The sequence below is a fragment of the Bos grunniens genome, chromosome 19, assembly GCF_055505025.1.
Source record: "Bos grunniens cultivar Pamir isolate PY7600 chromosome 19, Bosgru_T2T1.0, whole genome shotgun sequence".
In the NCBI taxonomy this organism is placed as follows: Eukaryota; Metazoa; Chordata; class Mammalia; order Artiodactyla; family Bovidae; genus Bos; species Bos grunniens.
This window is the reverse complement of record NC_141183.1, coordinates 52397355-52409840: the sequence shown is the minus strand read 5'-3', so window position 1 is coordinate 52409840 and position 12486 is coordinate 52397355. Positions and strand designations below refer to the sequence as shown.

The 12486-nt window shown below is 34.0% G+C and overlaps 1 protein-coding gene across 2 annotated transcripts in view; it reads left to right on the top strand.

Moving 5' to 3' along the window:
- The window catches only part of MED13 (mediator complex subunit 13), a 96547-nt gene that overhangs the window by 25940 nt on the left and 58121 nt on the right, over positions 1-12486 (top strand). For both annotated transcript variants that reach the window (XM_086360560.1, XM_086360561.1), the window contains 5 exons: positions 2294-2439; positions 3283-3480; positions 4885-5079; positions 5635-5797; positions 6047-6157. In XM_086360560.1, coding sequence (XP_086216686.1) covers positions 2294-2439; positions 3283-3480; positions 4885-5079; positions 5635-5797; positions 6047-6157 — 813 coding nt within the window. The remainder of the gene's footprint in view (positions 1-2293; positions 2440-3282; positions 3481-4884; positions 5080-5634; positions 5798-6046; positions 6158-12486) is intronic.

Genomic DNA, 12486 nt, shown 5'->3' with positions numbered 1-12486 from the left:
AATTAGAGATTTTAACAACTACTCAGACCTTAAAAAGACAACAAAAAAATTATCTAAGAACTGGAATCAGTAGGAATTAGTGATGGATTAGTTGAAGGTAGGAAGTTTGGAGAAATTGAAAAATTGGAGATGATATCTTGCTTGCACAACTCTGCAGATTTGATAAGAAAAGGAGAATGGTTAGGGGAAAAAAAAGATCAAATATGGATTTTATTCTACAGTATTTAGTACTATGAGTCAAGGACCTGTTCTATCAATACAGGGATACAACATTATATGAAGGAAATATATTCCTTCTCCAGCAGAGCTTACATTCTTGGTGACTATAAGAAATAAACTGTGTAATAAGTTAGATTTTGATTATTTCTTAAGCCAAAACAAATCCCAGAAGAACAATTTAAAGGAGGGTGATCAGTGAAGACCTCACTTAAAAGGTGTTTAAAAATCTGAGAGAGGTTGGTGAAGGTGAGTATAGCTATCTAGAGTGTTCCAGATGGAATAACAGGTACAAAGGCCTGATGTGTTTAAGAAACAGCAGAGGGGTCAATTGAGGGAAAAGGGGGAAGTATTAGAGAACAATAAGTAAGAAATGAAATTGGAGAAATAAGAGTTATGGGGGGGATAGGCTGATAAAAGGTATCATAGGACGTAATAACTTTTATGGCGTTACCCAAGTGTGATTCTTTTTCCCTTAGGAATTATATATATATAATGTATGTATATAAGTTTATTTTCATGATTTAGGTCTTGTTAAGACAGTCTTTTAGTATCCTGTGCATAATTTTTGTTGTATCACTTAGCATAGCTGTAATTAAATGATTGAGATTAACATAGTGTCATGTGGTTTGCTACAAAACACTTTTTTAATAAAAGGAGTAACACTTTTCTTTACTTGGTTGTTTAATATAGAGTGCGTTTATGTCTGAATATAAGCAAATGTCTATAGTCTTTGTAATTACCCAACCATAGTTATTCCAAAGGACTTAGGTTTTTTAATCAGAAGAAATGAGCTTAATTTATTTTTAAATAATATAAATAATTTTATTTCCTGTAGTTATCACTTAAATCTCAATACAGCTAAAGCAAAAAAATAATTGGGTAAATGCATTGTGATATCTTGGATTTGATTCTGGAACAGAAAAAGGATATTAGTGGAAAACTCTGGTGAACAAATAAAAAACTGGAGTTTGTTGTAGTAATGTGCCAGTGTTAATTGCTTGTTTGACCAATGAAGCATGGCTATGTAAGACGTTAAGGAAAACTGAGTGAAGGGTATATGGGGACTTCCTATGTTTGTAACTTTTCTGTAAATTCAAAATTATCCTGAAAATAATTTAACAACAAAAGCTACTGGGATGGGGAAAATACAGTAATTACTTTTACTGTAACTTAATTTATTATACCCTTGTCTAGTCCAGAAAAAATTCAAGGGGTTTATAGATGTATACAGTAGATTTCAAGCTTATTAATGGTTATAGCTTAAAGAATTGGTTCTTTAAGATGATCCTTAAGATAAGTGTTTGGAGAAGGAATAAGGTGAGTAAATTCTTCTTGGTGTATAATCTCATTCTCTTCTGGGCCACTTGACTTTTCTAAATTTTACCTTATGGATATATCTACTTTCCTCTTGGGAACTTTCATTTTCCAATCTGTATACCCAGTCATATCTAAATTTCCTAAGATGGTCTATTTTGCTTGTAACTTTGATTCTAGAATACCTTCAATTATAACACTCATCATTGCTTTAAAATATTCATTGGGGAGGGGGAGGGCAGCACATTAGCTGCTTGATTAATTGCATTCAGCCTAGTTTCAGAAATAATATGAGAAAATATGTTTGCATTTATTTTTTAATAAGGGAGAAATAAAAATTAGATCATTTTTAATTCTGTTGTATGCATAGATTTTTTTCATCAACATAACCTTTTTTTCCTTAAAAAAAAATTGAAACTATACTAAACTGTACTATTACCTTTCCCATCAAACGCACTACCCCTCCTTTATTTATTTTAGTGGCTATGTTATCATTATGTGTGGGTGTACCTAACTTGTTTAACTGGTTCCTTTCTTTGCAGCTTTTCCTATTATAAACAGTGCTGTGAAGAACATTTCTTATAGCTAAATCTTTGCTTATATCTGTGATTTCTTTTTTTCCCTTTAGGTGATAAGGTAGAATTTTGGGGTTAAAGAGAATGTGCATTTTTGTGGTGTAACTTCTTAAAAAAGAAAAGCAAACTGACTTTGTTTTTGGCTATAAATCATTATTAAAATACTATTTTTTCTTCTTTATTAGTGAACACTTGTCCTGCTCTTTCACCTTTTTCTTGCATGGAGACAGCAATGTTTGTACCAGTGTGGAAATTAATCAACATCAACCTGTATACCTTCTTAGTGAAGAACATATCACCCTTGCTCAACAGTCTAATAGCCCATTTCAAGGTAGATTATTTTATGGGTATAGTTCCTTGATTTTTTTATTGTTGTTTCAAGAAAAAAATCTTATTGGTAGAGATTAATGAGATTTCCCCCAGTCTTTAGCCTAATGGTGATTCTGATGTAGTTTACTTCTTTCCTGTTAGAGTATTACGTCAATTAAATAAATTTTTAATGCAAATATTATTTTTAAAAGTTCTTGTACATGAATGTTAGCATATTTTAAAGTGTTCTTTTAAATAGGCTATAGATGGTATACATGTTATATATATTCAAGGTTATCTTTTGTATCAGTTCACATAAGCCATGTTTAATGTAGGTACATAGGACTTTTGATATAATTCATACCATGAAAGTGGTTGAACTCTAGAGGAAATAATTTTGTAAGATTGATGATTAAAAAGTATTTGTTTGCAAGGACTATGAGTTCTTACAAGTGTGTTCTTTGTAAGACAGTGTGTTCTTGTTTTAGTTCTAAGCTTCCTATTTGCTCTTTTAAAATTTATATGGCAGTATATAATAAGGACTTATATGTTGTTTTTCCTTAAATTGCTTTTTCTTAGTGGAAAGTCAAGAGAAATAGAAGGATATACGAATATTCACAGTTTATGTTGAAACTATCCATCTGAGATTTTTGGGTAGACAGAATCTTAAGTTTTATAATAAACTCGGGGTTATACTTTATCTTCACTTAATGAAGTACAGTAAATTCATTTTCTCTGGAATTGATCATTATGGGTTTCCTTTTCTTTGTTTGAATTGCGTAATTATTTGCCATACTATTCAGTGTCATCTTATTTGGTATAATTGTCTTCAGTTACTTACTTAATATCTGTTTTGGGTTTCTAGTTATCTTAAGCCCATTTGGACTAAATGGCACTCTCACAGGACAGGCATTCAAGATGTCCGATTCAGCTACAAAAAAATTGATTGGTGAATGGAAACAGTTCTATCCTATCTCATCTTGTTTGAAGGAGATGTCTGAAGAAAAACAGGAAGATATGGATTGGGAAGATGATTCTTTAGCTGCAGTAGAAGTTCTTGTTGGTACGGATTCTGAGTATTAATCCTAAGTGGGAAATGTGTGACTATATGTATTAGTTAGCTTTTGCTGAATGATATAACTCTTTAATATCTTAGTGGCTTTTAATATCAAACATTTGGTTTGGCTTTCTTATATCTTTTCATTCTGCAACCTAGGTTCAAGGAATATCCAGTATCTGGGACATAATATTCTTAAAAGAACAGAGGAATAATAGGAACTGAGCCTAACTATATTAAGTATATTTAATCTTCTGCTAGGATATGACATATGTGGCATGTGCTTACATTCCATTAGGTAAAAACTAGTATATGGCCAAGTCAGTCATTGGGGAAGGGAACTATAACCCACCTAGAGGGAAGCATGCTAAAGATGAGAAGAAAATAATTGTGAATGAAGAATATTTGGAGGTGAGAAAGTTGACAGCCTGTGTGATGCAGTATCTTAATGTTTGGTAAAACTGTCGCCTCTGATGACTTGAAAGGCAGAAAATGTATACCTAAAGACCTTGTGGCTGATTAGCTCTGTCCAGGTCAACTCTGCTTAGGTACGCTGTATTACATGCATCTTCCTCCTCAGGGACCTAAGTTAACAAGGTAAACTATATTTGAGACATGCTAATATGAAGGCAGAGGACGTAAAGTAGGAGAGGCTGCAGTGATCCTGCAAGTGTATCTGAAGTTCTTGTTGGGTCACGGCATTTGTCACCTGCATGTAGATTCCAGAGCAAGGTGCACATCCAACCTAACAATGAGTGCAGATGTATACTCCACCTTAGAGAGATGTGGGAAGTGTGGGGAATATATGGTTGAGCAGATAATTGGGATTAAAGTTTGCAGCATTGTATTTAATGAATTCATATGGTAATGTTATATGAAGATTACCTTCTTTGTTTTTTTAATCGAAGGAGTATCAGTATTCAGTTTCAGTAAATACATTATCAGAGTAGTTGTGTCAGAAACAGGAACAAAACACAATAACATATATTAGACTTTTCAGATAGAGATATATAAAGAAGAAAATAAAAAGGTCCATAATTCTAGTGCCAGTTACCTTTGTTAAAGTTTTAAAATAAATTTGATCAAATTTGCAAATACAGTTTTTTTAAGTAATGCACATTCATGGTTAGAAAATCCAAAAGTGAAACAAGAAAGCTGCTTTCTTCTAAGTCTCTCTCACGAAGGGTAACCACTACCACCAGCTTCTTGTGGTTTCTTTTCAGAAAAACATTTTACCAGAAAGAGTGTATATTTATAAAAATACACTAAATGTATTTTATAGTTAATGTATTTTTATTTTAACAAATGTGATCATTTTGTATCTGCTTTTCCATTATTGCACTTTTGAGTGAAACAAATCCCATTACAAACCCAAAGGTAATTGATTTTCCTCTTTTCCCCCCCTTTTAGCTGGTGTCCGAATGATCTACCCAGCATGCTTTGTTCTAGTCCCTCAGTCAGACATTCCTACTCCTAGCTCTGTGGGATCCTCTCACTGTTCAGCTTCTTGCTTGGGTGTCCACCAAGTGCCTGCTTCCACAAGAGATCCTGCTATGTCTTCGGTTACTCTTACACCACCTACATCTCCTGAGGAAGTCCAAACAGGTGTTGTACTAATCTGTTTTATTAGCTCTAGTGGTAAATCTGTTCTCTTGAATATAATAAACACTTAAAAATAATTATTTTGAAATAATTTCACACTTACTGAAGTGTTTGCCAAGTACCTTACAAAAAGCTCTACTCATTCACATTCCCAAATTGTTAATATTTGCTCCATCACCCTCTCTCTATGCATATATTCCTTAACATGGGTCGTTTTCTGAACCATTTGAGAACAAGCTACAGACATAATGCCTCATTACGCCTAAGCACTAAGTCTGTTTCCCAAAATTAAGGGCTCTCTTCTATATGACTACCATTTAATCTTCCAAGTCAGGAAATTAACATTAATATAATACTACCATCATTGCCCATCTCCTGTTCACATTTTTTTGCTTTTTGTATTTTAAGTGAAGTGACCTGCTTTTTTTCCTCAAAATGTAAGTAGGCTTACCAGATGGCTGGAGCAAGTTGTATGAGAAATCAAAGAAACAGAAAACAAAGTAATACTCTTTTTAACCTGCCTTTATTCTCCTACAATCAATTTTTTTTTGTTTTCAGTTGATCCTCAGTCTGCCCAGAAGTGGATCAAATTTTCTTCAGTATCTGATGGCTTCAGCTCAGATAGTACTAGCCATCATGGTGGGAAGATACCCAGAAAATTAGCAAATCATGTGGTGGATAGAGTTTGGCAAGAATGTAATATGAACAGAGCACAGAACAAGTATGTATTTTCATCTTCAAGTTTAAAAATTGCATGTTGGTAGTTACTTGCAGATAAGAGATTTGAAAGTATAAGTGGTATAAGTATAAAATCATTCTTATGATTTTAATTCAAAAAAAGTATAAGTATAAAATCATTCTTATGATTTTAATTCAAAAAAATTGATTTTAAAAAATTCAATTTTAATGCTTAATTCAATTTTACAAAAATTTTTATGAATTCTAAAGATTATATAATTTCAAATTTTAGGAGGAAGTATTCGGCTTCATCAGGTGGTCTGTGTGAAGAAGAGACAGCTGATAAAGTAGCATCCTGGGATTTTGTTGAAGCCACACAAAGAACAAATTGCAGCTGTTTGAGGTAAGTACTTTTTTTCCCCCAGTTGAATGATGTAAGTACATATATGTGTGTGATAGTTTCTTACGCCATTGCATACTTATGCCCCACTTTGTTTGAGGTAAAAATATATAAACACAGTGTCAGGATTTTTCCCAAAAGAAAAAAATTTGAGGAAAATAAAAATTCAGTAATATGGAGCTAATTATAGAAGTACATAAAAATGTATGTCATAGATTCTTACACAGTTACCAGAGTTGGACTGTGAAAGCTTGAATTCACAGCCTAAAAGAATTTTATACTGAATTATGGAATATATAGTATCTATAAGGTAAGAGGAACACAAGTCTCTTGAGAAAGCTGTTCATAAATAGCACTATGGTTGAGAAATTTCTCCCAAGGGTCCTCATAAAAAAGATGATGCATGATATACTAGATAAAATTTTTCTCAATTTTTTTTATAGTAAATACAATATTGGGTTTTGTGCAGCAGTTTCTTATAGCATCCCTTTGGTCAAGCTGTAGGTGAAATGCTGAACTAAGATTCAGAAAATAATATTAACAAGGGACCAAAGCTGTAAAAATACAGGCTTTCTAATAGACTATATTGATTGAAAGCTCAGTGGAAGAATGAATGTACATGGAATTCTTTAGGGACTTGGATGAGGTTTGGTTATCAAGGGATGCAGATTGTATTGCCAAGAGTTTATTATTTTAGTCTACAGATTAAAGGCAGATCATATGCTTTTGCAGATGAGTAAACAAATAATGGCACTGACACCCCCTAATCAAGGACTTGTGAATAAATACGGTTTATTTATTGGTTGGAACCTGTGTCTCCTGCACTGACCAGCCACCTCTTACTGTCATGGTTGTGAGCCAGAGGGAAGGAGGCATGCAGGTTAGGGTCAGGGTTTTTCTTATATTAGCTTTGAGTACAGTGACACCCCTTCAAGTGTTCTGGTGTGTTTTTGCATAGATTAAATTTATGTTTATATAGATTTCTTTGGGTTAAAGACTACATTTTAAAATATTTGTCAACCTCGTTAAAAACTTGGCTCTGACCAGAATGGGGGGAGCTCTCACACTGTGTGTGACAATCAAAGAGCACAACAGAAAGAAGAAACACTCCTCTCCTTTCCAACAAGGGTGAGGCCAACGAAAAACCATGGTCTCTGTTTACTGTACCTGTCCCTCGTTTATTCCTCTATCAAAGTGTTGGCCTTCCCTTGCCATACAGGGAACTCACTCTTTGCTAACCATGTTTGTAGACCCCATATTGCTGTTCTCTGCTTATCCTGAATAAATCCATCTATGCTGGGGGTGGGATGGAGGTGGGCCATGTGCTCAGTCATGTCTGACTCTTTTGCAACCCCATGGACTGTAAGTCTGCCAGGTTCCTCTATGAAATTTTCCAGGCAAGAATACTAGACTGGGTTGCCATTTCCTCCTCCAGGGATTCTTCCTGACCCAGGGACGGTTGGAACCTGTGTCTCCTGCACTGCAGGTAGATTCTTTACCCACTGAGCCATCAGGGAAGCGCCAGGTTGGGAGTGCAGGTGGGGATGGGGGCGAACAACAAAAAAAATGCACCTGTGTTGTTGATAGATTGGATTAAAAATATAGATGGATTAGTTCCTGTTGAACAGTTTAAAATAGTTAAAAGCTATACTCACCTTGGAGGGAAAAATCAAACTTAGTTTTGAAACATAGGGATTCAGTGCATTATTTTGTCTGAGACCAGGGGTTGGCAAACTGATCTGTTGGCCAAATCTGGCTCACGTGGTTGGTATGGCCTGTGAGCGGAAATGATTTCAGTTTTAAATATTTGAAAAAAAAAATAGAAAATATTTTATGAAAGTTATGTGAAATTCAAATTTTTGTGTCCATAAATAAGAATTTATTGGGACAGAGCCACATCTTTTCATCCATGTACTAACTGTGGCTGCTTTTACAGAGTTGATTAGTTACAGGAGTGACTGTATAACTCCTAGAGCCTAAAATATTTACCGTCTGGTCCTTTACAGAAAAAGTTAGCTAATCCCTGGTTTAAGACCACTAGAATGCATAATGGAATTAGGCTTTTCTTTCCCTGTATTGGCATGTTTTGGTAGCAGCTCTTCTGTTTTAGTTTCTAACCTAGGCTTTGCTTTATTCTTTTTGAAAGATTTAGGTTTTAAGGCTATTTGCCTAGAATAGTTTTAGAGGAAGACACTCAAAGTTCACATTGGTAAACATAAGTGTTAATTCTTGGTCTCTAAGCTAAACTTTTATTTTTAAAGACATACTTTGTCTCAGATTTCCAGAAATTCCTCCAGAATACAGAGATTTCATATGGTGAAATTTGATATAATCTATGTATTTGACTAACTTTGGTAATTTTACCCATCTAGTAAATAGTGTTTCTAATCATTTACTTTTTTACTATTGCATTTTGTACTTTAGATTCCTGCTCTACCCCTGCCCCTCCCCCCAAATCTGGTTCTTTTTTACTTAAGTAAGGCTTGAAATGGACTTTGAGCCACCATATGTGTGAGTCCTCTCCTGCCATAGAATATCAGAAGTAGGGCATACACTGATAACTGACTGTGCCAGTCAACGAGCTTATTATCAAATCTATCCGTATCTTTTCCCTGCCCTATTCTGTATTGCAGGGAATTACATTTTGTAGGCTTCCTTGCTTTCAACATGTTTTGTTGGTTTCCCCTCCCAACTTTATTGTGATATAATTGACAGTGATACTGTATGACTTTAAGATGTACAGCATGATGATTGATTAGGCTCACTTGTTTTTTGGAATTGACTAGTTGGAGGCACTAACAGAAGATTAGTTGTAATCTTAAGATTGGAAGAAACCAGGGTATTTCCCCACCCCTTTTTTGAGCCAGCTCCAGCAACAGCTGTGTCCCTTTATCAGCTGGTTCTTCCCTGGTCCCAGTTTCCATTAGGTAGTTCCTGCTGTGGTTCTAGCATCGTCCCAGGCTTTTGTGATCTGATGGGACTACATCATCTTATTGTCCTTTCAGTCATAGTAGTGATTGAAGCTCCCTGCTGTTACTACTTTCTCTGTTACCTCATTTTCCTGTGTTTTTTTTTTGTAAATGATTCTCTGTAGTAAGTTAACTCTGTGTGAAAGATAGGACTGGACCTTTCTCTTGGAAATTGATTTGAAAAAAAAGTTGCATAGTTATATAAGCAGTTTGCATGAGTATATGTGATTTTTAAGAATTTAAATTATATAAATAGAGCTGAAGTACCTCTTGAGTGCTCTCTCTTTCCAAATCCTACTCTCTTCTCACTAGAAATAATTACTTGCCAGTTAAGTATTATTCTTTTGTGTGTGTGTGTGTGTAATTTTGTGTGTATATATGTTTTTCCTCCCAACACGAAAACATAATACCGAAGTATTTAGCAACTTATTTTTTCACTTAATGTGCCTGCAATCTCTTCATTCTAGTTACTTGTGACTCTGCCTTACTGTTTTAAAAAACTTCTTGATATTCTACTGAATATAGGTATCATAGTGTTTTTAATCATTCTAGGATTGATGGGCAAATAGGTTGTTTGCAAAAGTTTTTAGCTTGTGTTTAACTTTTTAAAAGTAAAATAACAATTTTGTGACTATCAATTACTTGCTAGGTCTTTTTTTTTTTTTTTGGAAACACTCAGTGATAGATGATGTCCAAGGTTCAGGATACATTAGTGAACAGGGCTTCTCCTCTTATGAAGCCTGCATGCTAAGGGGAGGGGCAAATAATTAATTTGTTTTCAAAAAGAATTCTTAATCTAAAATTGATGAGTGATGAGTGCTAAGAAGGAAATAAAATTAGGTGGGTGATGTGATAGACAGTTGTGGGTGAGGGGACCTTTTTAAATACTTTTGTTTTGACTTCAGAAGGACTACCAGTTTTACTTCCACTTTTTACATACAAAGGTATTGGTTTTTCTTGTGCTTTCACTGATCTGAGAACTGCCCTTAAAATTATTTTTTTCCCATTATAATAAAACATAAAACATGAAAAACATAACATTATTTTAATTGGCATTTTTTTTAGTTATTAGTGAGATTAAAAATTACACATTTATGGTTATTAGGCTTTAGTCTGGTGGAATGTGCATAAGAAAATTAAACTTTAGCAAGCTATATAAGTAGAAAGTGATGCAATTATTTTAGATATTAACATTGAAATACTAGGAACTTCAGTCAGTAGGAAACATAATCTAAAGGAATCATTTTGTTGGATTGTACTTTCAGGACAGTTTCTTTTTTAGAAAAATTTCCCCTTTGTTGACTTTTAGTGTGAAATTCACTTGTCTCTAAAGATTAGACTTTTTAGGCAAAGGTCTATCTATATAGAAGAAAGGGACTATGATTTGATGTTACCAAAGTTTTGGAGAGCCACTGCTGTTCTTATATAGCTCAGATTAATAGTTCTTAGCCTCACAGAAGGATACTTTTTGTATCCCTGGTATACTTGGGACACCTTAGATTATTAGAGATTGTTTCTCTCCTTAGTGCCTTGCATAACTTGATGAATTCTTAAATTTTTGGTTTCAGAACTCATTTACACTCTTAAAAGTTACAGAGGCTCTGAATGTGCTTTCATTTATATGGGTTATGTCTGTTTATGGGGCTTCCCTGGTGGTTTAGTGGTAAAGAATGCACCTCCCAATACAGGAGATGTGAGTTCAGTCCCTCAATTGGGAAGATCCCCTGGAGAAGGAAGTGGCAACCCATTCCAGGATTCTTGCCTGGGAAATTCCATGAACTGAGGAACCTAGTGGGTTATTTAGTTTATGGGGTCACAAAAGAATAAACAACATGTCTGTTTATATAATTTTAGAGAAATTTTAAAGCACTGCTTAGTTTATTTAAAAAAATAATAAGCCCAGTACAAATTAACATGAGTAAAATACTTTTATAGAAATCAACTGTATTTTGAAAAGAAAAAAAAAAAAATTTTAGATAGTTGACATTCTTTCATAAATGTCTTTAAAAATTAAAGTATGTTTTACATTATAAGGCATGTGTGACTTTGGATACCATTCTTGGCAGGACAGCTTTAGAAATAGAGTTCAATATAAGACTAATACCTGGGTATAGGAAAAATGCGCATATATATATATATACACACACACACACACACACATATATGAATGTCTGGCATAGAAAAGACAAGTTTCTATTTCAGTATAATTTTCTAACAACTAGAGCTATTTGATGATGGAATGCATTTCCTCATAAGGTAATGTGGTCCTTGTTGTTGAAAATATTCAAAGAGGGGGTAGGTAGAGAAGGGATTATTCTTAACATTGGGTAAGAACTACTGTTCATTTTTTTAATAGCCAATAATTTTATTAAAATTTTAAATGCTATTAATAATGCATATCTATATAAAAATTAAAATGACAAGTTCTCCCTCTTATGTATGTATGTAGATCTGCCTGCTTGCTTTCATTTCTTCAAAAGGAATCATGCTATGTATACTGTTGTCTAACTTGCTTTTTAGAAAAACAGTTATCCTGCGTATCTTTCCTTGTCAGCACATAGTTTCCACTTTGTTTTTTCAAGTTCATAGTACTCTATAATACTGTTGATATAATGCTTTATTTGGCTAGTCCTCAAAGCTGCACTCTTGCTGAAGGTTTTTAAAGCAGATCTCAAGTATCTTCATTTCACTCCTACTCCAGCATGCAACTCTTAAAAAAAGTCAGTATTTTCTTACATAATTCCATTATCATATCTGATAAAAGAAACTGCATGTTATTGGTGTCATCTGATACTTTATATAGATTTGTCTCAGAAATATCTTTTTGTGTTTAGTTTGACTTCCAGGATTCAAACAAGGAATGTAGAATTGATATTAAGTTTTCCAGGTCTCTCTTGTAGTCCTCTTCCCCCTTTTATGACATGGACTTGGTTGGAGAAACTAGAAAAGTTGTTCTCTAGAATGTCCCACATTACAAATTTTCTCAGTTTGTCATATATTTTAACTTGTTCTTTATTCCTTGTATTTCTGAAAATGGAAGGTAGCTCTAGAGCCATACCCTCCAATACTAGCTAGCTATGTTTGTAACCACGAGTGGCTATTTAAAGTAACTGGTTTTAAATAAAATTAAAAATTTAGTCCCTCCATTGCATAAGTATCATTTTAAATCTGCAGCAGCCACATAACATTTCTGTCATCACAGAAAATTCTTTTGGGCGCTACTGATTTAGAGGCTTAGTGAGATTCAGGTTTAATATTTTTGGTGAGAATATTTCATAGGTAGTGTTGTGTTGCTTTGTATGGTGTCACATCAGAGGAGACATGTGCCTGGTTTTCCCACTTTTAATAATGTTAAGATTGAGA